Source organism: Vombatus ursinus, unplaced genomic scaffold (genome assembly GCF_900497805.2).
Source record: "Vombatus ursinus unplaced genomic scaffold, bare-nosed wombat genome assembly UNPS02005286.1, whole genome shotgun sequence".
NCBI lineage: Eukaryota > Metazoa > Chordata > Mammalia > Diprotodontia > Vombatidae > Vombatus > Vombatus ursinus.
This window is the reverse complement of record NW_020945064.1, coordinates 11935976-11962317: the sequence shown is the minus strand read 5'-3', so window position 1 is coordinate 11962317 and position 26342 is coordinate 11935976. Positions and strand designations below refer to the sequence as shown.

The following is a 26342-nucleotide window of genomic DNA, read 5'->3' as shown; positions in this document are numbered from 1 at the left end:
CACACACACACACACACACACACACACACACACACACACACACACACCCCTTCCCATCAGAGAACCTCTACAATATTGCAGTGTTCTTCATGAGAGAGGTACAGGCTTTACCCTAATCTTTCCAGGAGGTGGGGGACCTTTTCACACATCTCCTCCCCCTCCCCACCCCCACCACACACACAAACTGTTGTATGCAGGTGAGCTCTGACCATGCCATAGGCAAATGTATTTATGAATTTATTATGAAGTGTCTGTTACAGAACCTGGAGATGGGGGGAGGGGGTTAGCGTCATCTGCTGCTATGTGTTGTGTGGGGTGACCCCAGACTTGTTACTATGCCGAAGCATCGCCCCTTTGGGGGTGTGGGGGATTGTGGGGGAAGGAGGCACCATGCAGAAAGCTGGGGGACGCCCTGTATTTGTTCACAAACATTTCTTTCTGTGGTAATGAAAAATTACCAAGAGGGGTGATTAGGAAATTCAGGCCGAGAATGCAGGCCTGTGACTAAATGTGAGGGCCTGCTGTGCTGAACCTCACAGGGTGTAATTACCCTAGGGGGGGTTGTCAAGGGGGAAGGGGCGGATTGGTGCTTGAACTGGGACCCAGCAGAAAATTCATCTAAGCTATTAGCTTGTAATTACAGAGCATAGAGGTAGCAGGCCTGAGGTCTGGTGTCGGAGAAGAGCCAGGGATGAAAGGAAGGAGTAATTATGGAATCTGCAGGAGGCAGGCAGACTGCTGATTAGTCATGCTCCCTGAACCATTTATGGAGGGGAGGGAGAGAGGGAGAGAGGTACCGTATTTAATATAGTAGAAGAGGCTTTTTATTTTTTTCCTTTAAAACAAAAATCTGTTGTGGGAAGGGGAGTAGAGCAAGGTGGGAATTTGTGTCTGCTCCATTGTGGGCAATGTATAATATTGTGGATAATACAGTGGAAAAAGAATACGGTCTAGATCTGGGAATTAGGAGATCTAAGTTTTTGGTCCCTGCTCTGCTGATGACTGTGTGTGACCTTGGGCAAGTCACCTTTCTCCTGGACCTCCTGTAAAAATGAGGAGGGTTCAAGATGAATGAATTCAATAAATTCCTAAGTAAGGTGCCTTTTTGGTACTAAAAAGTCTGTGCTCTCAGGGCCCTTACAGCTCCTGGGCTTCTTCAGTGCTGGGGCTTCGTGCCATCATTAAGTGCTGGATGGCATCGGGGATCCTTCCTCATCTGGTGCTACTGATACATCTGCCTGGATGGGAAGGAAGGGGGTGGGGGTAAGGAAAATCAGAACTATTGATTGAAGAGCTTGGCAGTGGATAACAAGACGTGACTTCGGTCCACGCTGCTGTGTGTCTTTTTCCATTTTTGGTTCAAAGTAACAGATTTTTTTCCTTGCTTGGCCCATTAACAAGATTTCCCGATCTCCACTCGGTAATAAAGGTATGGGGCCGGCAGATTGGGGGAAGGGGAAGGGGAAGGGGGAGGGGGAGGGTTACGGCCCCTGGTCCTGCCCTCCAGTAAGAACTCGGGGAATCAGGCCGGGTACCCCAGCTCTCCTTGCCTAGGGCACAGGCATCCGCTGGCTCACAGTTCTGATCCATAGAAACTGAATCGCACTCGGAGCAATATGGCTACAAAGGGAGGCTTAGGGGAGTTAGCTCCCCGGGGCTCAGCCGGCAGCTTGTTTGGACTCCTGCCAGCTAGCCTTTGCATGGGTCGCAAGCAATAGCTAAGGATGGCTTTGGTTAGAATGTATCAGGGGTGGTTATTTTGAAACCGCCTTGGTCAGTGTTACTGGAACAGGCTTGTAAACTTGGGTTTGCGAGGGGGTGGACAGGGAGAGGTGATAAGGATAGATACACAGCCTGGGAAATGGGGGGGGGCGAGAGGGAGGGAAACTGCGTCTTTCATTCCATCAAAATTCCTGGGGCTTTTTTTTTCTCCTGTGCACCTCTTTCTGAGGCTCTAAAGCCTTCAGGCTTGAAGTGATTGTGCTGTAAGAAGAGAGAGACCCCTAGCTCTTCACCCCTGCTGCTGCCCACCCAACCCCTCCTCCCCCCAATATCCCTGCCCCCCAAACCCTCATCCATCACAGCCTTCCTGCTGAGGATTTTATTCCCAGCTGTTAAGTATAATGAATTTACATGAGCTGATAATGTAGACAAGAATTCAGTCAATGGCTGAGAGCGCCGAAGTTAATAAATGCCTGTATAATGAGGGCAGGGGGAGCGAGATCCCAGTACTCATTCAAGGCCTCGGGAGGGCGCAGGGGCCAAAGTTTAATAAATGCAGACTGACGCCCATGCCGGGTCCTCCCTCCCTCCCGGCTGGGGGTGGGAGCTCCCGGGGCCTCACAGCGACACCTGCTGGTGTCTGCCTGAGGCATCAGCTGGAGAACACCTGCTCTGCTTTCTTTCTTTGGGTTCTTGGGACTCAGCATCGAGCCCTGCAAGGGACCTTCGGGATCACCTAAACCAATCCCCCCTCTCTATTTACAGAGGAAGACACTGACGCTCTGAAAGGCAGAGCCTTATGAGTAGCAAAGTCATAATTTGAACCCAAGACCTCTGATTAAAAATCAAAAGGCCATTATTGCTTCTTAATTTTTAGAATTATTTAAAAATTAATTTAAATTTAATTTTTTTAATTAACAAAATTCTTTTCTCTCCCCATCTTATCTCTCATTGGAAAGTCAAAGCACCAAACATTTGTTAAGTGCTTACTATATGCTAAGCCAAAAAAAAATAGAAATAAAACAGTCCTTCTCAGTGCAAACTTGTTAGGCAGTATTCTCATCCTGATTTTACACGTGAGGAAATTGAGGCTCGGAGAGGTCGTGACTTGTCCCTGTTCACAGTGTGGAAGCCTAGATCCAAACCCAGGTTTTCTTCTGCCTTTTAAATCATTATTCTTTTCCATAGTTCCGGTAAGGGAGGACAACTCTTAGAAAACTGTTATTCTATGGGGAGGGACCCCAGTCTGTCTTAAATGGGGTTAATAATGGCCTGTGTTTAAACAGTGGTTAACAAAATGCCTTAGACCTAGCTTCCAGTCCATCCTAGGGTTCTGTAGCTATGTTATTATCTTAGAGATGAAGAGAATTGTAGATCAGAGAGGTTGCTCAGATTTGCCTGAGGTCACACAGCCAGTAAGTGCCTAAGGCAGAATTTAAGCTCAACTCTCTCTGGCCTGCTGTACATAGTTCCAGGTCTTTCACTATGCTGCTAGGCATAAATAGATAATCTCTTCTGGAGCCTACTTTCCTCTGTAAAAGCCCAAGGATAAAAAAAAAAAAAGAGTTTGGATTTAACCTCCCCATGCCAATATCTTCACTGTTGCTGAGGGGCTGTGGGACGCTCCTGGGTTCTGGGACTTTCCCCTTCTAAGTCCCCAAACCAGGAACAACTGGTATTGTGATGTGACTTTCCCTCTCGCCCCCCCCCATCACCTCCTCCACATCACCTCCACCCTGCCTGTCCCATCCCCTCCTGGTGCATACATGCTGAGGAGAAATGCTAATTTTAGACTCTTGTTAATGAAGCTGCTCATTTGAAATTCTATTTTAAGTGACCTGACATCAGCAGGGCAGCTTTTCAAGGGCTTATAGCTCCAGAGCCTAGAGTTCTGACATTAATGTGGGGATATTAGCCCTTGGGGGGGAGGTGCGGGACAACAGACAGGATAGCCAAGGTGTGCCGGGTTGGCAGAACAGCTCCCAATCCTGGACCTAACCTTGTTAAGACCCACTCCCTTAAAGCCCAAGTATTCAGTTTCAGAACTTTGTCTAGTGGACCTGGAAGGCCTGAGGATGTTCAGTTGAGGGGATTATTATCCAAGGCCGGGCTGCAGCAAATGCCCCAGGCAATCCCTCTCATCCAATCCCTGCTGTTTTAGTGATACTGAGGGTCTAGCAGTCAGAAGGGACAGGGGTCAGTGCCAAACCGTGATGTTCCCATATTACTTAAGGCCCTGAGCTTACCCTGCAACTGATGCCCACAGAGTCCTTAAAAAGATGAGAGCTGGCCTGGGGTAAAAGACTGCTATATAGACAGCCTTGGTTGGCTTGTTTGAGCTGTAAATGATCTCTGAAGTGCTTTGTACCTCTGACATTGTGATAAGGTGCTCCTGGGAAGGAAGCCCTGAATGAAATCATAGCCTCCTCTCTGTACTGGTGCACTCTTGTCCTTTGATACCCCTGGCCAGTTATATCCTGGATATTATCGGAGAGGAAAGGGTGACAAAAATCTTAACCCAGATGGGTCCCATTCTTGAACCCAGCCTTTATCCTGAACTCTTTACTTAAGGCCCCAAATACTGGTCCTTGCTCTGTCTACAGAGCTGGGAATTGTTATGAGGATCTCAGATAACATAAGCATTGCTGAATGCTTGAGAAGAATGCTGGATTTGGGGTTCAGAACCTTAACAGGCCCATGGGTGGGTCATTTCTCAATTCTGGACTTTAATTTCCTCATCTGTAAAATAATTTCTAAAATCCCACCTTGGTGACATAGCTAATATCAGAGATGGGATTCAAACTAATGCCTCTCTTGCCTCTGGATCAAGTTATTTTGTTACCGTACTGGTATTCCCTCTGGGTTGTCTTCATCCATAGACTCTCCCAGTAGGTTCCTGTGATGAAGAAACTTGTCTTAGGGCAGAGCCTGTGGGATAGCCTGTAGTGGCCTAACTGAAGAAGAACGAGTGGGTGACCTTGAATGTATCCAGAGCTTCCAAATGGAAGCTCATTGTCCCATGCTACAGGACTGCAAACTGGAACCTTGCCTGACTCGGAGAGGTGAGGGACTCAAAACGTTCCTTCTCCCAAGGCAAGGAATTGAGGGATTTTCTTACGTCAGACCCTTTGGAGTAGTACAGGGAATGGGCCCGTGAGCCCTATGCTTGTTTCTTGTGAATCTTCGAGAGGGTCTGAGCTTCTGGGTCAAGGCCAGTGTTTCTGGTTTTGGGCAGATGCTTGTGTGTTAGGCTACTACTGATGGGGGCAGGGGTAGAAAGATGGAGTGGGTGGGTGGCATTGATGAATGGTGGACAGCTGGTGACAGCTGGGTGGACATGTGAAGGGCTTTTTCCCCTTTTTTTCTTTGACCCCATCTTTTGGGCACTGTTAATGTTTCAGGTCAGGACTTGTAGGCTGGGCTAAGAATATCTTGGGTGAGTTCATTGTATTCAGAGGTCTCAGGCTTGGTGGTGCCTCCCAATCTGAGCCCATGCTGAAGTTGTCTGGAGAATGAATGAGCAATAAATGTGTGGCCTCTAAGATTCTGTGAACCTTTCAATGTGACTTGTGGTTACAGATGTCAGGTGCTCACTATTACACATTTCCCTGCTCTCTCTGGGGATGGGAAAGATGGGCATCTATTCCCTGTGGACAGGGAGATCTGTGCTATCCAGGCACATGTGTGGACTTGAGATCTGTTTTAGATCTGGAAGGGACCTTGAATCATTGCATCTGACACCCTTCTTTGGACAGAAGAGATGCAGTCTTCTCAGGAGGAAAGACTGGCCCTGAGTTCTAACTGCCCAGGTCTCAATTCTTAGAGCCAGTGTTCTTTTCACTACCTTGCCTTAAAGCTCAGTTTTGGAGGCTCAGCTCCTCCATGGAGCCCCCAGCCTTTGATGATTTCCATCCCTGTCTTAGAAATGGAGGCTTTAAAGCTGATAGACTTAAGAGACAGAGGTAGGGGATGGCCCAGTGGATAGAGTGCGTCTGGGAGTCAGGAGAACCTGAGTTCAGATCCAGTCCAGACTTTGTACTAGTCACTTGGCTGCTGTCTGCCTCAGTTTCCTCCTCTGTAAAATGGGGGTGATAATAATAGGCCCTACCTCCCTCGGTTGTGGGGATGAAATGAGATATTTGTCGAACACCTTGCAAACTTTAAAATGTTGTCATTATTATTACTACCTGAGATTGCTCAGGCCACTTTTGCAGTTTGAGGAATCAGTGACTCAGAGGTTAAGTGATTTGCCTAAGGTCATATGACAAGTAAACCGCAGAGTGTAGGGGAGGGTGGTTGGTGGGGCAGTATTTTCTTTCCAGGGTCTGTATTCTCACCTTACCCTTGCAGCTGCCTTTCCTGGTCCTGTGTATGTTTTGGCTTCCCCACCCAGCCTCTGGGGAATAAGAGCTTTACCCTTGCACATAGTAGGCCCTCAGGAAGTGTTTGACATTGACTTTCCTGTGAATAAATTTGATCAAGAGGGAGGAGCAGGGGTCTTTGGAAGGGACCCACCTAATGCCAGCCCAAACATTCCAGGTGGATCCCTAGTTGATAACACTCTGGCCTTTTGTTTGGAAGGGGGAGGGGTTGCTTAGATTCTTTCTGGATCAGAGTGGAAGGAGAAAGGGAATATCCCAGTCTCCATCGTACCCTAGCAGTGGCCAGTGTCCCCACATCTGTAAACCCCTCGGCTTTTTCTTTGCAGTGACAAGAGTCTCAGTCTTCGCCTGGCATCTGTTCAACTGGCTATAACAGTAACAACAACATATATCTCAAATGTTTGGATATTTACATATGTATGTATATCTCACACTTATATAGCGCCTACTATGTGCCTGTGCTCAGTGCTTTACAAATATTATTTCATTTGATCCTCACAAGAGCCCTGGGAGATAGCTGCTGTTATTGATCCCCATTTTTACAGATGAGGAAACTGAGGGCAGTTGATGTTGCAATGACTTGCCCAGGGTCACCTATCCAGTAAGTAAGGTCAGATTTGAACTCGGGTCTTCCTAACTCCAGACCCAGCACCTAGCCAAGGAAGAGCCCTCATGTTTCTAGTACTGTGTATAGGGTCGAGTGATGAGAGGGAGAGGCCACGGCAGGTAGGCAGGATATGGGACAGAGGGAAGAAAATTCAGGATGAGCCAACTCAAGTTAGAAGCCTGCCTGGTAAGCCTTTGGGTAAGTCACTTGCCTGAAGTGGACCTGTTTCTTCACCTATTAAATGAGATCAGGTTAGATAAATTATCTCCAAGGTGCTTTTTATCAATCAGCTGAGCAGAAATCCAGGGGAGTAGTTGGGTGGGGATTGGTAGAAGCTTAGGGGTGACAGATTCTTCCAGCCAAGCAAATATTGCCTATGAGCCGAGGAATTTCGGTTTAGAGATGGGGGTGGGGTAGGAGTAAGGGCTCCTTAAGGTACAGTGGAGTCAGGACCTTGGTTTACATTCCTGTGTGACTCTGGTCATGTGTGACTTTATTTCCCTGAGCCTTTGTAGGAGTGAGACTGATAATTGATCTCTGAGGTTTCAGGTCACAGTTCAGATTCTCTGATGCTAATATGTGCTGCTGGGCGAGAAAGCCCTGTAGTAGAAGGGTAGATTTGTGTCTCTTTTTGACTCCCTCCTCCTCCAGTCTGCTGGCGGCGGCCCACAGCCCCAGCCCTTCTCTCCATTCCGCCCCCCTCCTGCTTTCAGCACTGGAAAGAACCGAGGACACAGAGGGGTCAAATGCTTGGATCAATGCTGCCTCAGACACATTCAATAGGGCCTGCTGCTCGGGCCTGCTGACAAACCACCACTGTTATCTCCCCGCAGCCCTGGATATTATAGATTGGCCGGGGTCATGTGACGCCTCAGCAGCTGTTCGGCCAGCTTGCTTTCAGTGGGCAGCCTGCCTCTGTGGCTGGCGGGGGCTTTGTTAGGTGAGCCAGCGCTGCCAGCACTCCCCAGCTCGCCCTCTCTCTTCACCCCATTGAACTCGGCGGCAATTTTCCAGACCTTCTTGATTAAATTAAAAAAAAAAAATCCTCCGTCCTCCACCCACCACCCACCCCAAGATTCCTGCCTCCCCAACCAGTCCTTACTGCCAGAATGAAGAGGGCTGGGCCAGGCACACAGCCCCTGCCCCTTCTCATGCCTGAGGAAGGGGTCAGATTTAGAACCTTTTTCTTTCTTTTTTTTTTTTTAAGGGAATATGGAGAAAAGGTAGTCACAGAACTCTTAACAGTAAACAGTGTATGTGTGTTTGGGGGGGTGCTGTTCTCATAGTCATCTCTTCCTATGACCTGCCTTTGAGAAATGCGCCTCTAAGGGGACAGAGAAACCCTGAGGGATGGGGGCAGGGAACAGCTCCCACCAGTGAATCAATTAAGCACTTATTACATGCCTGGCACCAAAGTGCTGGGGATACAAAGAAAGGCCAAAACTCGTCCCTTGCCTCCGAGAAGCTCACGTGCTAAGTGGAGAGTGGGGTTGAGGAGGGGGAACCACATTCAAACAAGATACATACAGGATAAATAGAAGGGCATCTCCAAGGAAAAGTAGCACTGAGGGGTGGAGAAGACCTCGTAGAGAAGGTGAGACCCAGGTTTGAATCCTGCCTTTTCCTTCTGGCTTCCTGGGTGACCTTGGGCAAGTCACTGCCCCTTCTGGTCCTCATCTGTAAGATGGAGGCAGGCTTTGGCTTCTGATCCCAGATCCTGCACAGTTACTGTGTTCCCTGGGTGAAAGCTGGTAGTTTTTCTTTTTTTCTTTTTCCCTTCCCCATCCAACAGCGGGGTGGAGGATTGGCAGCGGGGGAGGGAGTTAGTTCGTGAACACACTCGGCCTGTTTTGGCGCCTGCGTCTCAGCCTGCTCGTCTGCAGGGATGCAAGGGGAAGGGGGGGTGGGGGCATGTTCCAATTAGGCTTGTTTTGAATAGACTTGTGCGTCAGGGGAATCCCCTGAGAAAGAGGCTCTCCTTCGCAGATGGAGAGTGGTTTTGACCTGACCCGGGGTGGGCTTGGCTGTCTGAAGAATACCTGCTCAGGGAAGGGCTGTTTGTAACCCGAGGGGGGCCCTCCCTGTCCCCGGTCCCCCCCCTCCCCCCCAACACACACACAACTTTCCTTGTCTTGGACTGCTCATTTTCCCTCTTATTCATTCGCATATATTTTTGAGGTGATTGCAGTTGGTAACTTCTCCTCTCCCCTGTTTTAAACCATTGTCATTCTTGCAGCTTCTGGCTCTGTTTGAGGGAAGCTAATTTATTCCTGGTGCAGGCAGCCTGACCAGAGAGTGCCAACCGTGCTGGCCATTGGGCTTATGTCTGAGAGTATGGTCTCCGTTAGGCCTTTGATTTACTCTTTTTTAATGTACCCACCTTGAGGGAGAGGGGGACGGTGGACGGTGTCAGGGCTGCCCTTTCTGGCTCAGAAATTGGGCAGGTGGCCGAAAATGTTAATGGAAAACTTATTTATGGCCTGGTCCTCCTCCTTGTGCTGAGACAGAGCTGGGTTGAACGCGAGCCAAGGTTTTATTGATTGTACGAGAAGAACACAGCTTTTTCATTGACACTTAAAGGGGAAATTGAGAGCTGAACTCCTTACGGGGAAGAGAAAATAGGGGAACTTGTGCCCCTTGTGGGGGGAGGGGGAAACCTGATGTCATCTCTGGTTGCTCCTCGGGGCCCCTGCTCATGACAGGCCTTTGCTGCAGGTGGGAACAGGAGCGTCAGCTGGTGTGGAGCTTTCAGAGCCTGAACTTGGCTCGGGAGTGGGAAATGAGGTTTCTGTGGGGCCCAGTTTTTATTTTTAATGTGCTTTATTTTTAGTGGGCATGTAGTAAGGGCCCCATTAGGGGACCACAAACAGCTTTCGAAGGTCTAGGTTAACTTCCTTTTTTTTTTTCTTTCTTTCTTACCCCAGCCCCTTTCCCTACCCTTCATCAAAACCTGTTGAAGTCACCTTTCTCATAAGAAAGTTATCGGGCCTGTATTTTTGGTGGTAGGATCTCCAAGGTGGCATTCTAGGCCTAGCTTGGCCTTGTTTTATTGCCTGACCAAGGCTTGGCAGAAGGGACTCTGCTGGCATGGGGGGGTGGGGTTCTCACCTAGTGTGAACGTGTCCTTCAGAGTCAGCCAGAACCCTCCTCTTCTCACTCTGTGGATTCCCTGCCCCAGGCATGGTACAGAGGACAGAGGGAGGTAACATTAGGGATAGGGTTTTTTGGATCTTTGACCAATTTTGAGGGAACGTCCCCAAACGGGTTTCAGCAGGTATCTACCCCCCAGTATAAGCTGGGGTTGTGTCATGGTGATGGCCCATTTTCAAAGACCATCCACCATAGTCCGCCATGAAAATTGAGTCTAACCAGCTTCAAAGGGATCACTGGCTAGATCGTCCATCCGTGTGTTGCTATCTCTGGGGGAGGGGGTGAAGAGAACGTTACCCCCCCCCCCCCCCAGCTGGTCTTTTCTGAGATGCCTGTCTTGCTTCCTACTGCTCCATGTAGTTGCGTCTCCCCAGCTACCCCCTTGCCTGCTCCAGGCCTCTAGGTGTTATCCCAGTGACTGGTCCTTCCTTTCCCTCCCCTCCTTGGTGATTGGTTCTTCTTTTCATTGTTTCAGGCATGAGCCATGAGCCAAAGTCCCCTTCACTAGGAATGCTTTCAACAGCGACTCGGACCACTGCTACCGTCAGCCCCCTGACTCCTTCTCCTCTCAATGGCTCCCTTGTACCCAATGGCAGCCCTGCAGCCACCAGCAACCTGTCAGTGCAAGCAGCGCCCTCTTCCAGCTTCGCCGCCGCCCTGCGCAAACTCGCAAAGCAGGCAGAGGAACCTCGAGGTAAGAAAGGAGGAGATGGTGTCATCCAAGCACCAAGTCCGATGGATGGGACATCCAATGGATGGAACAGGGAGGTTGGGGTTTTAAGCTTCCTACACTTATCCCCTCCCTTCCCTGGAGAGTGAGCCCCAATCCCCTGAAATAGTATGTGCTGTGGGCTAGCAGGAAAACTCATGAAGGGAACGTGGGTGGGTGTGTGTGTGTGTGTGTGTGTGTGTGTGTGTGTGTGTGTGTGTGGTCAAGAGAAACAATGTAGTGTAGCAGAGAAAGCACCGGATTACAGTCAGAGGACCTGAGTTCGAATCTCAGCTCTGCTAATTTACCATCTTGTGACTGAGTCCTTAATTTTTCTGATCTTCACCTCCTTCTGCTATAAAATGAGAAAATCAGTCTAGAACCTAGACTCTACACCTTTTGTGTGTGTAAGTATGGACCATTAGTCTGGTAAAGCCTCTGGTCCCTTCTCAGAATCATATTTTCATACCTCTAAAGATAAAAATACATAGGATGATAAAGGAAACCAATTATAATGAAATTGAATTATCAAAATACTTTTTTTTAAATTGATACCAGGTGGCCCCCCCCCCCAAAAAAAACCGATACCAGGTAAAGAACCCTTGCTCTACATTCTCCCCTCCCATTCTGACTACCCTCTGTCCTCACCTTACTCTCCCAGGTATGCTTCCAGAATCAAAGCATGACAGAGAAGCTGGGCCAGCCCCTTCCTTGTATCACTAAGGACATAGAGTCCCAGAGAGGGGAAGTAACTAGCCTCAGGCTATACAGCAAGAGCTTGAACTAGAATTGGGGGCATTTCCTGGATTTTTTCCCCTTGAGCCTGTTTAGTAGAACACTGGACCTGTTTCCTCTTGTTAGGTCTTTCCTGAAGCAGAGATGGGTCCCTGTTTTCTACCAGTGGTATGTGAAAGGTCCTTAGAGGGACAGAGCTTTAGATCATTAGGAGAAATGAAGCAGTTGGCGCCACCTGAGAATCCCCATCCATTCAAGCATGGTGGTTGTCTATCCCTAGTGCCATTATCCTAGCCTGCTTTATCCTGCTGAGGGGCTCTCTGCCTCCCCTTGTTCTGTCCCCCTGCTCCACATTCCCAAACCCTCACTCCACAAAAAGGGATGGCTTCAAGGTCCGGTGGAGACAGTCAGAGCAGGAAATCCCCTTCCTTCCTTCCTTCCTTCCTCCAGGATGGATGCACCAGGGCTGGGACAAGACCAGCTGTGGCTATCTTGGCACCTACTTTCTGCCCAGCTCGCCAAACTCTGCCCTCTAGGAGGAGGGGAAGAGCCATGACTTCTGTATTCATTCCCTTAGCCCTGGCATGAGATTTTCCAGGCTGTAAATGATCAATGAGCATTTACCAAATGAAGATGGAAGGACATTGCTGTAGTTTAATGGAGAGAGTATCAAAATTTGGGGGCAGTAGCACTCAGATTGGATCCCCAGCCCTTGAGATGGTTTTTGTGAACTTGGGTAATGCACATGACCTCCAAGCTTTGGTTTCCAGCTTTCCCATCTGTAAAATGAGGGGAAAGGTTGATTAGATAAGACAATTCCAAGGTCCCTATAAATTCAATCATAAGCATCATAGACCATTAGAGCTAGAATGGACCTCACAAATCATCTCTTGCAATCCCTTTAGGTTTATAGATGAAGAAACCAAAAACAAAAGTTTGTAAGTAGCAGAACTGGGTTGGGATTCTGGGTCCTGTCACCCCTAGTCCAGTGGTCACTTGTATTTCCCATGCCTTAGAGGCATCAAGGTGGCTTGAGGAGTTGGGATTCAGCCTTGGCCATTTACTAACTGTGTTACCCTGGGCAAGTCACTTAACTTCCTCTGTTTCCCCATCTGTAAAATGAGGGTAGTAATAGCAGTTGCCTCCTATGGTGGTGGTTGTGAGGATCAAATATATGTGGCATATATCTGTGGAAGTTCTATATGAATGCTAGCTATTATTATTGAATATTGAAAAGTGACTCATGATAGATGTCGAATTGGGTGATTTTTATCACATCAGGCAGATAGATAGATCCAGGTTTCCCACCCAGAAAAATGGGGTAAGCTGTACCAGGTCTACTCCCAACATGAGCATGTCCAGTGGCTTCCCGCGTGTGATGCCCAAGGAGTCCTCTGTCCAGCTTGTCATTCAGGCCCAGGGCTGGTTGCCTCTGCTCTGTTTTATTTTCTGCTTTTCCCCAGCCCTGCCACAGTAACAGCCTCAGACTCTGATTCTTGACCCTTCCCTCTGGGAGGGCATGGACCATGGCTTCTACAACCCCTCCTCCACAGCCTCGCAGAGTGCTCAGCACATGTATGAAAGAATGAAGGTGGAGGAGTTTCTGTGTGAGGGAAATGGATCCTTGCCAGAGATGGCTCAGGGGGGCAAAGGGAGGCCTCCTCCTGCCCATTAATGCTGGTCTCTTTCTTTGAGGGGGGGTCTTCAGTGGATCCAAAGCTGCTCCATACAGGGTCCATTCTTATCTCAGCCCCTGGGGGTGGGAATACATTTCTGTACAAGTGAGCATCACTATCATCTTATCACTTCTTCATTTATCATCCTCACCTGCAGTGGACTGACTAATCTTCCCTGAGGCCTGGGGAGGGGATACGTATGATGCTAAGGCTGGTGCTAGTGACTTCTTGGCCTTAGCTTTAGCAACCCTTCCCCATCACACATGGGCAGTACACGCCCCCACCATGGACCGTTTTGTGTGTGTGCCACAAACTGCCACTGGGCTTTGCCATTCCAGGCTCCGGCTTGCAAGTCAGACGAGCAGCAGATGGCTCATCTGAGGTCCGTGTGTTCCCCTGTCACCCTCTGCCTGCCAACCTCTTCTGAGGTAGTTTCCCCAGACCAGGGATCACCTGGGGGTTTTAGCCAACTCCAACATAAGGAAAAACCCTGAGGGAGGGGAAGGAGGAATCCTCCTGTGAGCCCCACAGCAGGGAATGGGAGCTTGGCCCAAGGACCTCAGGGCTTCTCCGAAGACGATGGAGTGCCTCATAGGAAGAAGGAAGATCTGGGTGGTCCCTCTGGGGCTCGATTCTCAGCATCTCTAGGTACTTTTTCCTCCCTCCCCCCGAGTCTCAGAAGACCAGAGAGGCAGGGGAAAGGGTAAGATTCTGGAGCCAGGATTACCGCCTCAGCAGAAAGCTGACTTCTCTTGGGTAAAAATAGCTCTTGTGATATACTGTAGCTAAGCATAGGCAGAAGTCTCACGCAGGTAGCCCAGGCCTAGATGCTGCGGTTCTGTATGAGATTCTCAGTGCAGTGGGCCCAGGGTCCTTGCTAAGGTTGTTGCAAACCCTTCCACCAGTGAGAAGAAGACCCTTCCTCAGCCTAGAGGGTAAGGGCACATGCGGTCTGAAGCTGGAGAAAGAAATTTGAGGAAACCTTTTTTCATTCCTGGTCCTCGCAGAAGATTGCAGCCTTGCAAACAGGATTTTAAGTTTGTCTTTTGTATTTTTCTCAGCTCTTACTGGCATCTCCCCAGGTCTGGAGAGCTAGGCATCCAGCGACCAGGGCTCTGTGCCAGGGGGTGTGTGGCCTGGCCCATCAGGGAACAAAGTGTACTTTCCAAACAGTCATGGTGGCAAAAGCCCATGAGGACTTGCCCATTGGTACCCGGCTGCTACCCCGGGATAGATCAGGCCTGTGCTGTCCTTGAAATATTTCCCCTGCTAGAAATTTAATGTTCGTATTTGAGGGTTTGAATCCCGGAATCCTTAATAATGATATAAACTTAGGCACTTGCCTCCCAACAGCTCAGTAGGGCAGTATGTTGTACAATCTACAGATGAGTAAACTGAGGAACAGAGAGATTGTAACTTACATGGGTCACAGAGCCAATAAGTATCTGAGCCATCTCAAGTCAGGGCTCTTTACATTTGACTAGAGGCAGTCAGGTGGTACAGTGGATGCTGACCTTGGAGTCAGGAAAACCCCGAGTTCAAATCCACTCTTTGACACTTAGTAGCTGGGTGACCCTGGGCAAGTCACTTAACCTCTATCTGCCTTAATTTCCTCAACTATAAAGTGGCAATCACAAAAGCACCCACCTCACAAGGTTGTTGTTAGATAATGTTTATAAAGTTCTTAGCACAGTGCCTGACACATAATAGGCACTCAGTAAATCCTTCCTTCCTTGGCCACAAGTCCTTGGTTAATAAATGATTTGGAGAGGGAAGGAAAAGTGTCTTTTCTGGCCTATCAAGTGTGTGTGTGTGTGTGTGTGAGAGAGAGAGAGAGAGAGTGTGCACGCATGCACATTTAAAAGAATGCTTAGTATTTGCAACTAACAAATAAAAAAATGGAGCTCAGTTTTGGGAGCCCCCCTTTAGCTGACATTACTATTAAATCCGCTCATGAGCCTTGTGGTTCTCTTTCCTCTCACTTGGAGCTGGACCCACTTTCCAAATGGAACTGTTGAAAGATAAAGGTTAATTTGGGTTTCCTGGTCTTTAAATGGAAAGCACCCATCTTCTCCCCACCCCTGTATTTGCCAACCGGTCCATTCTTCATTGGAAAGGGGGACTGATGAGAGCAGAGAAGGTATCTGCTCAGCTGGGATTGGGTTACAACAGTCACTAAGGAGGATAGAGGGAATTTGCCCCCTTCTCCTTCTATCCCCAAGACTCAGACCAGACCTTTAGGCAACTCCAGAGTGCCTGGACTAGGAATAAGGGGAAAGAAAAGAGGGAGAAGAGTTCTGAACAAGGGGAGCGCTTCCCATCCTGTCTTTATTTCCATTACCTGGACGGTAGCCAGGCCAGCACACACTCAGACCAGAGTTCTCTTTGTTCTTGGGCGGGGGGTGGCTGCTTGGAAAATTGAGCAACCAAATTGAGTGGACCTGGTGTTGTCTGTCATGGCTAGAAAGGCCATCATCACTTGATGTCTGCCGGGGTGGAAAGGGAACATGGCGATCTTTCCTACCTCCTAGTGCATCCCATTCCTATGGGTCAGTCAGTCAATAAGCATTTGTTAAATGCTTATTGTGTGCTGGGGATACAAAGAACAAAAATAAGGTCCTTGTTCTTGGAGGAGGCAGTGTGCAAACACAAACGATAGAGGAAAGATACTAGTAGTCTCTTGCCAGAAAGTGGGATTTGAGTAGAGGGAAGCCAGGGAAGCTTGAGGGAGGGAATTCTGAGCATGGAAGACAGTCAGCCAAAGGTGTGGAGGCAGGAGATGATAAATGTCTCATTTGAGTTGCTACAAGTAATCTAGTCTCACTGGATTGTTGCTTGTGTAGAGGGAAGTAAAATATAGAAACCATGAGGCCTGATTATGCCAACCAGAGCCAATTGGTTTTGTATTTGATCATGGAAGTAGTATGGAGCTGCTGGAGTTTATTACTTATGAGCCAATGATGACCCGACCGCCCTCGTTGTATCACAGCGCCCATTGAAACCCTGGAATTTAAAAGCAAAAATAGGGATGGTGTCCTCTGCTTCGCCATGGGCATTCTGGCCTGGGGGACTGATATCTAAGCTCTTGGCCCCATCTTGTTAAGGCACCTCCCAGGCAGAGGAAGAGTCATTCTTTTGAGAGAATCTGTCATCTGCCTTCTTCCACCATGGGCAAGACACTTCCCTTCCCTGGGGTTTATTTTCCTCCTGAAAAGTGAGAAGGTTGGCACTACAAGATGATCCCTAAGGGCCCTTCTAGCCCAAAATGTGTTTGGGATTGGAGGGTGTGTGTGTGTAATTATAAGAACGAGAGTGGCATATGGTTAGAGGGAAGGATGGTCAGAGCGAAGGGCCTAGGAGGCAGCTCTCAGATCTGAGCAGAGAGGAAATAAATAGCAAGACTGAATTTAGGGGCAGCTTAAGTCTAACCCAACTTTCAGCGTCTCCAAGAGGTGCAGTTATAGCTAATCGACTATTCACTCCTGCCAAAGAATCCCATGCCCTCCAGGAAGGCTTTTTTTATTTATTTTTTATCACCACACCTTTTGTCAGTTGCAAAAAAGCTCCCTGATGTGTGCATTTTTCATTCTTTTTGCTATTGGCTTATCTCCATAGCACACCTTTTAACCTTCCTTAGCTTCCCTCCTCCCCTTCAAGTTGCTTCTTATTTTTAGCCATAGGACTGAATTCTTTCCACCCTTTCATGGGCTAATGTCTTTCCTCAGCATCGTGTCTCGAGGGTGCAGTTTAAAAATTCAATTCAGACAAAGTAATCCAAAAGCCATATCATTTGCTGTACCCCGAGAGAAAGGATGAAGAGGAAAGAGGAATCTGTCCCCCTCAATAGGTTTCCGTGCTGATATGCTTCATTGAAATTTTATTTTTCCTAAAGGCTCCTAAATGTGTTCTCAGAGCAGCCAAACTGCCCCTGCTAAATTACAGCGTCAGCGACTGCTGGGTGCCTGGATGCAGAAACGCACATCTGAATGTTTGTCTCACTAATGGGCTGTATAGCTGGATGGAACCCAGCAAAAGGACAAGGCCCCACCATCAGCAGGATTTGGGTGAAGGGAGCAGTGCACTGGATCCTGGGCCCTGGGAAGGAAAAGGAGAAAGGGGAGGGGGAGTATGGACTTAACTAGTGAAGGAAAGGCCTGAGGGGTTCTGAGTTCATGGGGCACTTTGGGCTGTAGGATCAGAAGGGACTTAAGAGATCTTCTGGGTCAGCCCCTTCCTTTGTTTTACAGAAAAGGGTACTGAGACCCAGAGAAAGGAAGTGACCCTTCCCAAGTCACACAAGTAGTCACTAGCAGTTTCAGGATCTGAACCTTCCAAATCCCCTATTCTTCCTGCTTACCCTAGGAAGTACTTTATTGTTGGTTCTGAAGAGAAGGGATTAAGATTTGAGGTGAGCATTGTGATGCAGTGACCAGCAAATTCCAAGGCTTTGTTCATCTGGGTCTTCCTCACTGGTGGGCTACAGCCCTTGCGGGAATCTCAAGGCCAAATACAAGATAGTCATTATGAATAATCCCAGTGGTGTCTTACCACCATTGTCATGAACTTACATAAGAGACTAAGACACTGGAAACGGTGCCTGCGTCTGTCCACGCTGACTTGGAAGGAGATAGTAGGTAAAGTACCAAGTTTGGAGACCCAGGATCAGGGTCCAGATCCCACCTCAGGCATGTGTTAGCTTTGTCACCTTAACCTGACCTCTGGGTCTCCTTCCTCTGTAAAATAAGGAGGTTGGGGGGACCTCACATCTCTAGATCCCTGTGGATCTAGCAGGTCTGTGACCTACTACTTCTTTCCCCCTTCTGGGATCATTTTCTTCTTTGTAAAACAGTGGTGATGCTTGGGGGTGAGGGCACAGTTGGGTCAGATGGTTTTTAAGATGGTGAACTCTGCATTTGTTGGTTGTATCCCGTCAGCAGTAGGACATTTTTTCTGCAGCAGGGATAGGCTGTATTGAGTCAGCACCGTGTGTTGTGTGAGAAGTTAGTTTCTCTTCCTCAGAGAGGACCGTACATCTTGGATATGTTAGAGGGGTTTTGTGCTTTTGATGGAGGATGGAACTGGATCACATGACCTTCTGACCCTGAAATTCTACAACCCTTTAATTCTTGCCTGGGATCCCCATTGAGAGGGATCCCATGCACTCAGGGAATCTTACCGGGGTAGACAAAGGTGTAGGGTAGGCTGTGATGGTGGAACATGCTTTTATTCTCTGTGGTCCTAGCACCAGGCCTCTGTTGACACCGACTGGACAGCCCTTGGCTCGAAGAGATCTGACCTAGCTGAGCTGAGATGTTTGAGCTGCATTGAAAGGGGTGGCTGTCTTTGTGAACCTACCACATGCTAATGCTGCACGGTGTCCCCCAAGCAGCTTGGTTCAAGGCCTTTGAGTCTCCTGAAACAGTTGACTTGGCACCAGAATGGTGCTTTGCTTAGGTAGGGGGAATACCTTGTTTCTTAAGCTCAGGTTGTCTCACGAAGCCTCAAGTGTTACCAGGCTTAGTGTCTGTGTGTGTCTGTGTGTGTGTGTGTGTGTGTGTGTGTGTGTAGAAATCCATGCCACCATGTACCTATGTGTTTGGATTTGGGGTTTCTGGGAAAAGGGTCCAGCCTTGCTCAGTCCAATTTTATGATTGGGACGTTTACCTCATTAAACAGAGGCATCGAACTGGCCTTGAGTTAGTGCCTAGATAACTGGCTTCCCCTTGGCCTTGCAGTCAGAAGGGCTACATTCAAATTTAGCCTCTGACACATATGGGTTATATGACTCTGGACAAGTTACCTAGGGGCACCTAGATGGCGCTATAGTGGATAAAGTACTGGGCCTGGAGTCAGGAAGACTCTCTTCCTGAGTTCAAATCCAGCTCCTGACACTTAATACCTGTGTGATCCTGGGCAAGTCACTTAACTCTGTTTGCCTCAGTTTCCTCATCTGTAAAATGATCTGAAGAAGGAATGGCAAATCACTTTGGTATCTTTGTCAAGAAAACCCCAGATGGGGTCGTAAAGAGTCAGACACCCTCTGAACAATAAAAAGTTGCTTGATCTCCCAGGCAGTTCTAAGACTATATGTAAGTTGCAGAACAATTGGTAATCTTTATTGGCAGAGAGTTTACATTTTGGCAGTTTTCTACTCCAATGAAATTATGGGTCCTTCTCCCAACCCTTGTCAAGAAGAGAAGGGCATGGTAGGTAATAGGATTCTCTTTTTTTTTTCTTTTTTTTCAGCTAGGCAATGGGGTTAAGTGACTTGCCCAGGGTCACACAGCTAGTAAGTGTTATGTGTCTGAGGCCAGATTTGAACTCAGGTCCTCCTGAATCCAGGGCCAGTGCTCTATCCACTGCGCCACCTAGCTGCCCTGTAATAGGATTCTCGAAGACATTTCTGAGTAGTCCTCTAAAGCTAGGATGGAAACGAAGGCTTCTGACTGAGCCCATCACTCCATACCTCCCTGGGACTCAGTTACCTCATCTGTAAAATGATGAAGTTGGGAGAAATCGTCTCTCAGGTCCCCTCCAATTCTGAAAATCCTGTGATCCTACAAATGCTTCTTCCAGCAAGTCAGTCTTGTGGCCCTGTTGGATTTTGAAGCCTCCTGAGGGGTGGGACTGAGTGTTTTCACAGGTACTCCCAAGAACAGGTGCCAGTTAATCCTTGTGGACCGGCTGGTGGTGCTGACCCTGCCTAACAGTGTTTCCATTGAGTGGTTAAAAAAAAAAAAAAATGCATGGATGGGGGACTGACTCTGGGAAAAAATAAGACATTGCTTTTATTTTAGTTGACTTTATTATTATTATTGTTGTTATTACTATTTTTAAATTGCCCTAGCTGTGTGAGCAAGATTGCAGCTGGGGCCACTGGCTCCCAGGAGGCTGAGGACACCTCCATTAGCTCTGACCTCTCCTGGATGATTCGACCCTGCCCCTGTCCTTTCCCTTCCCTGCTTCCACCTCTCACCCCCGCAGAGCGCCAATCCCCAACACTGGCCCTGTGAAGCATAACACAGCAGCAGCCACTGCCAAGCTGCAGGTTAGGAGTCTATACTGGGAGCTGGAGCTCAGGCAAGCTGTGTGACCATCTGCCTGTACTGCCCCACCCACAGCAGGCTCTGCCTTCCAGTGGGGAGCACAGCTACAACCTGCTTGTTTGAGAGGGTGTTGGAAAGGGGGGCAGAGTGGGGGTGTGTGTGTGTGTGTGTATCACTGTGGGGAAAGGGGTGGGGAGCAGTGTGTGTATGTGTGTGTGTGTGTGTGTGTCACTGGGGAAAGGGGTGGGGAGCAGTGTGTGTGTGTGTGTGTGACTGGGGGGGAAGGGATGGGGAGTAGTGTATGTGTGTGTGTTTGTGTGTGTCACTGTGGGGAAAGGGGTGGGAAGCAGTGTGTGTGTGTGTGACTGGGGGGAAAGGGGTGGGGAGCAGTGTATGTGTGTATGTGACTGGGGGAACGGGGTGGGGAGCAGTGTGTGTGTGTGTGTGTGTGTGACTGGGGGGAAAAGGGTGGGGAGCAGTGTGTGTGTGTGTGTGACTGGGGGAACGGGGTGGGGAGCAGTGCCTCTCTGTGTATGTGTGTGTGTGTATGTGTATCACTGGAGGGCCAGGGTGGGAGAGCCAAAGGGAGAGAGCCAGCCTTTCCCATTGTATCCATCTAGAGACAGCCAGATCACAGAGCTGGATACAGAAGGATAGATCTAACCCCAGAACCTATAGACACACTCCAACTTCAATGGTTAGAATCTGCAACAGAAAAAGAAATTCACTGGTGGCTATCTCAAGGAACAAAGGTACCAAGGTTCCTTTCCTCTTTGCCAGATGTAAAAAGTGGTTTTTTTTCCCTTCCTGGTAATAAGTAAGACACAGGCCCTGGTCCCCAGGAGGGGAGAGGAAGCTCATTTGCTCCTTGTGTTTGTGTGGGCATCTGTGACTTGTGATTCAGCTTCTTCTTGTTCCTAGCCCTTGAAGCATGAATCTGAAGCAAGGGGCAGGGCCCAGCCAGCTTCCCTCTCCAGTGCTAAATTCACTTCGCTCCCTGGGTTGCCCAGACCCTCCTTCATGTGGCTTCCCCCGGCCCTGGCTTAGATGACATTCCTAAAGAATGATTCCACCCAGCATTCCCTTCTCCTTGACACTGACCAGTTCTGCTCTCCCATCCTTCCTGTCCGAAGCAAGCCTGTACCTTGACTAAGACTTAGAGAGGTATAGCTGCCTTCCTTGGAAGCCAGAGGACTTCCGTACTGGCCTAAGGAGTCCTAGAACCTTAGCATGGCAGCTGCTTGTACCAGTTTCCTTTCTTTTCTTCTCCAGTGGCTCGTATGAAATGACATTATCCTGGCATTCCCAAAATGTCATAGTTCTGACTTTCCATGATTCAGTGATTCTGGCAAAGGACCTTAAGTGAGGATCCTCCGATCTGGGGGTACTTAACTGTTCTGTGTGTCCTGGACCCCTCTGGAAGGCTGGGGAGGCTTTTGGGACCCTTTCTCACAGGCATGTTCTTAAATGAACAAAATATAATCTGTAGGATTATGAAGGAAACCCAATTATATTGAAATATAATTATCAATATAGTAGATTTTTTAAAAAGTTAATGAATTCTTGGGTTAAGAAACCCTGATTCTAGTCCAGTCCCTTCATTTTACATATGAGGAAACCTAAGAGGGGAAATAAGTTGATTGGCAATCCCCCAGGGTGGTAAAAACAGCAGAGTTGGGTGCCAGGGTCTGTCCACCGAATGCTTAAGGGCTGCCACTTGCCCACAGAAGCGGCAGAGCTGGGTCTGCTGCCTCCCACCTGACCCGTCCCGGTGCTGGTGGACGAGCTCACATGACTTGGAACTCTGACATGAAGCAGGGCTGGGGCTTCCTGATGGACACTAGGATTGGAATTCCAGGCTCGTTTTAGAGTAGGAGAACCACTGAGCAGGAACGGCATTCAGAAGGCCCTTGGCCAGAGAGGGTGACCCTGTGACCTCTAGGATTTCTGAGCCTGGCGTTCGTCTAGGGCAAAGGGTGGTTCAGTTCGATGGATCTGGGCTTTTAGTGTCAGCGGCTCATGTGAGCTGCCAGTATCACCATTAGAAATCTGTTTGATAATCTGTGCATTGGAACGTCCTCTCTGGAGACTGTCTCTTTAAAAAACCAAAACAACAACAGAGAGGGAGGTGGGGGAAGGAAAAACCCGGCTGGCATCATGAACAATCCATTTGGAAGTTCATGTACATGTGTCAATCATGACACTAGCATGGTTTGGCAAAGCAGTCACCCCCCATCCCTGTCCCCCTCCTCTATCTGGAGTCCCATCTGTTTAACTCTCTGCCTGGTGAGGGAGGGTGGGGACTTCTCATTCTCATTCTCTTTGTAATTGGGGGGATGGCGGCAGCAGCCGCTCCTGGAAATCAAGACAGGCTGAGGCTTGTCTCTCAGACAGAGTTGGTGTTTGGGGAGAGAAGGAAGGGAAAGCAGGCTCTCCGGCCCAGGGCTCATCCCGCCAGGGACCCTGAGGGCCCTCGAGGGGTGGGTGGGTGCCGACAACTGCCTGAGGGCTGAGCAGTCTACCAGGAGTGGGGCTCAGCTGCTCTAATGGTGGGCTTGCTATCTCTTCCTGCCCTTGCTCCCACCGTCCCCTCCTAGACACACATGTACATCTCTTCATCTCTCTCTCTCTCTCTCTCTCTCTCTCTCTCTTTCTCTCATTCACTCATTCTCTCCCTCCCTCTCTCTCTCTCCCTCTCTATGTCTCATTGACACACTCTCTCCCTATCTCTGACTCACTCACTTACATACTCTCTTTGTCCCTCTCTCTCCCGGACTTCAGTTTTCTTATCTCTAAAATGAGGTCAGAATGTGATCTTCCTTCTTTCAGCTCCCTCCTCTGAGTTGAGATCCTGGGCTTTTTCTGTTTGTACTCCCCTAGCTCAGAAAAGGGAGATGGTTTATGAAAGGGTATTGATTAGATGCTTTCCCATTATCCATTATTTTCTATTCTTTAGTCCCCCTTTCTTCTCCTCTACTGCCTCCTCTTTTTTCCCTCCCAGTCTTTCTTGCTCTCCTTACCTGTCTTTTTCACCAGCTCCCTCCCAGCCTCTCTGAGCAGCCCCTACTCTCCTGCAGACATCCAGCTGCTTTAGCCCATCACCCACATTAGCGAGTTCTAGCCCAGATTTTTCTGATGTGACAATTTCCCCCAGCCCCAGGTCTCTTCATGGAGGCTGTCATTTTTCTTGGCACGTATTCACAAATATCTGCCCCAGTACATTCATTTCATAACGAAAATCTACACATCCCCTGTGTTGACTTAGACTTAACTACTGTGTAATGTGATTGTGAAATCCTGCCTCAGCCCAAGCCCACCGTCTGGCCGGGTGCAATGAGATGGATCAGTTCACGTTTCAGCTAGGCTGCAATTTTCCCCTTCCGAGGCCTTACATTAGGATGAGGACACAGTAGAGTGGGAGCCTCCTGAGAGCTGGGAGGAGGGGTGGAAGAGAGAGAGAGAAGCAGGCAGGCATGTCCCTTGCCTCAAAGGACTGAAAGTTGCCTTCAGATGGGGACTTGGAGGGATGTGGTGATCCCTCATATTTCTGGAGCGTGTCGAGGTCAGCAAAACCCTTTTCTGCACAATAGCCCTGTCTGATCAGGCTGTGTAAACAGTGTCATCAATTTTACCAAAGAAAAAGGTGAGTCTCTGAGAGGTTGGGGGATTGGCCATGGGCATAACAGTAATCCGCCTGTGGCACTTAAACCAAGTCCGTCCGGCCTTGGGGAGAGTGTCAGGAGATAGAGGGTTAAGCCAGTGAGGCATGAACATGACTTCTACCTTCCTGCTCCTGAGAGCTCGAGCATGGTGGATGCCAGTCTCTGTAGTCCAATGGGTCGGAAACTTTTCTGCCTCCTTCCCTCCCTGCATTTTGTACTGGGAATGGGGGGGCTGGGTTTTGTTGTTGTTCAGTCCTTGTGTCTGACTCTTCGTGACCCAGTTTGGGGTTTTCTTGGCAGAGATCCTGGAGTGGTTTGCCATTTCCTTCTCCAACTCATTTGACAGATGAGGAAACTGAGGCAGAGAGGGTGAAGTGACTTGCCCAGGGTCACACAACTAGTCGGTGTCTGCAGCTAGAATTTGAACTCAGGAAGAGGAGTCTTCCTGACTCTAAACCCAGTATCCTATTCACTGTGTCACCTAGCTGGGGCAAGAACCTTGAATTCACAGAGAAGATAGTAACCCAAGGGCACTTTATTTAGCAGGGCCCAAACATTTCCTGCTAGTCCTTCTTCCTTGTCCTTTTTTCCAAAGGACCTTTCCATCCCTGAGTAATATATAATATACTTTTTTGTTCCTAAACTCCTAGGGGGCATCAGAAGACTCTGTGTGTGTATGTGTGTGTGAGTAATTTATCTGTATGTATTTTAAAAGATCGCCTCATTCACATTTTCCCCATGACTTTCATTTTTTGAAAATACTGAAAGGTTTTCCATGCCCTCGAAGTTTCCAGAGGTTTTTGTACCTTGAGTGGCCCCAAATGGGTATTAATTGAGGTCAGGGAAGGGTTTGAAATGCATGGTCAGGTTTATGCCAAGTGCTGGCAGGGAGCCAAGCTCAGACAAGGGCCCTCCCTCTCCTGCAATGGGAAGGGCTGGTGGGGAGCAAGCTGTGAGGCGGGTGTTCGTGGCTAAATATAGGAGACCAAGGGTCCTGACCCTTCCTTCTTTCCTGATTTCAGTCCACTCTGACAATTCTTTGTGGGTGGCTGCTTCCTGTCCCTAGAGCAATAGGGACCAGAAGTTTGTCTGCTCAAGAAGCCAGGTTGTTAAAGGTATAGAGAGCCCTGAGCCAGGAGGAGGTTAGGTTCTGGTCTTCTTGGACAAGTTTAGAATATGAAATGTCAGCATTAGAAAGGGAGAATGTCTCTAATCTCTACAGCTTTGGTATAGCAGAAAGAACACTTGCTCTTGTATTTGCTGTGGAGTCAAAGGACCTGAGTTCAAACCCCACCTTTGACACTACCAGTGTGACCCTGGGCAAGTCCCTCAGCTAGCATTTAATAAGAGCTGGCATTTATAGAGCATTTTGACTGAGGTTTGCGAATCGCTTTACGAAGTGATTTTATGCCCTCATTTTTTTTTTTAATTTTATGGGCTCATTTTATGCCCTAAACAATCTTGGGAGGGAGGTGGTATTATTATTCCCATTTTACAGATGAGGAAACTGAGATTGAGATAATGACTTGCCCAGGGTCACATGGTTGGCTAGCAAGTAATTGTTAGTGCGTTTGAACTCAAGTCCTCCTGATTCCAGGTTCATTGCTCTATCTTTTGTGCCACCTGAGTTTCATCAAATATAAAAAGAGGGGAGTGACCATTTTGTGCCAGGCCCTGTGCTGAGATGTGCTTCTCTTACCTTAAATCATTCTATAACCTTTCATTTCCTCCACTTTAAAATGAAGGGATTCTGATAGGTGACAGGAGAGGTCATTCAGGATTTGAAGGGGGATTATGCTTCTGTCAGGTCCTGGGCCAGTTGTGGCTGTTGCATGTATGGCTGGGCTTGTGGAGACAGGCAGGGATGGGCATTTCCCAAGGACCCATTGGCAAGTGACAGGAGAGCTTGGCCTAATTGGTCTCCCATCCGTTCCTCTGACCTGAACAGACTAGCCAGAATTTGGGGCAGGGCCAGGGGCCCTGGGTTGCATTAGGCCTGGGTGAGAGCCCGAGAACACACCTTCCTTGGAATCTGTCGCTTTTGTCGTTTGTTTGAATCCCCCCCCCCCCCCCCCCCCCCGGCCACTTAATTCCTCTTGCTCTCCCTCTCCTCATCCCCCCTCCCCCAACACTCATAAATCTGTGGGGTTTGTTTTTCATTTCTGAGACCCATCACTTTCCTTAGTGTCTCTCATTTCCAACTAGGTGGAAGCCATAGGAGGTGGAAAATACAAGTCCAAGCAAGACCAGTATTATGGGGAGGTTGTTGTTAGCTGGGATTGCCTTCAATTGGGCCCAGGCTTTGCCAGAGATTTTTCTGTCCTTTTACACACACACACACACACACACACACACACACTCTCTCACACACAGAGTTACTGGTTTTTGTTTCCTTTTCTTGGGAGGGGGGATGTTTCCCTCTCCTTCCTAGAACATATAAGTTCTCATGATGGTCATGTATATCTCAGGGCCAGTCACCAACTGTCTCTTGGGCTTGGGAAGGAAGGAAGGAAGCAGTCCTTTGTTAAGTGCCTACCATGTGCCAGGCATTGGGCTAAGCGCTTCACAAATATCCTCTCATTTGATCCTCAAAACAACCCTGGAAAGAAGATGCTATTATTATCCTCATTTTACTGTTGATGAAATGAGGCAG

At 48.5% G+C, this 26342-nt stretch overlaps 1 protein-coding gene across 3 annotated transcripts in view; it reads left to right on the top strand.

Annotated features, from left to right (window-relative positions):
* Positions 1–26342, top strand: part of GSE1 (Gse1 coiled-coil protein) — a 789996-nt gene that overhangs the window by 708165 nt on the left and 55489 nt on the right. For all 3 annotated transcript variants that reach the window (XM_027847713.1, XM_027847715.1, XM_027847714.1), the window contains one exon: positions 10337–10555. In XM_027847713.1, the coding sequence (XP_027703514.1) occupies positions 10337–10555 (219 nt within the window). The remainder of the gene's footprint in view (positions 1–10336; positions 10556–26342) is intronic.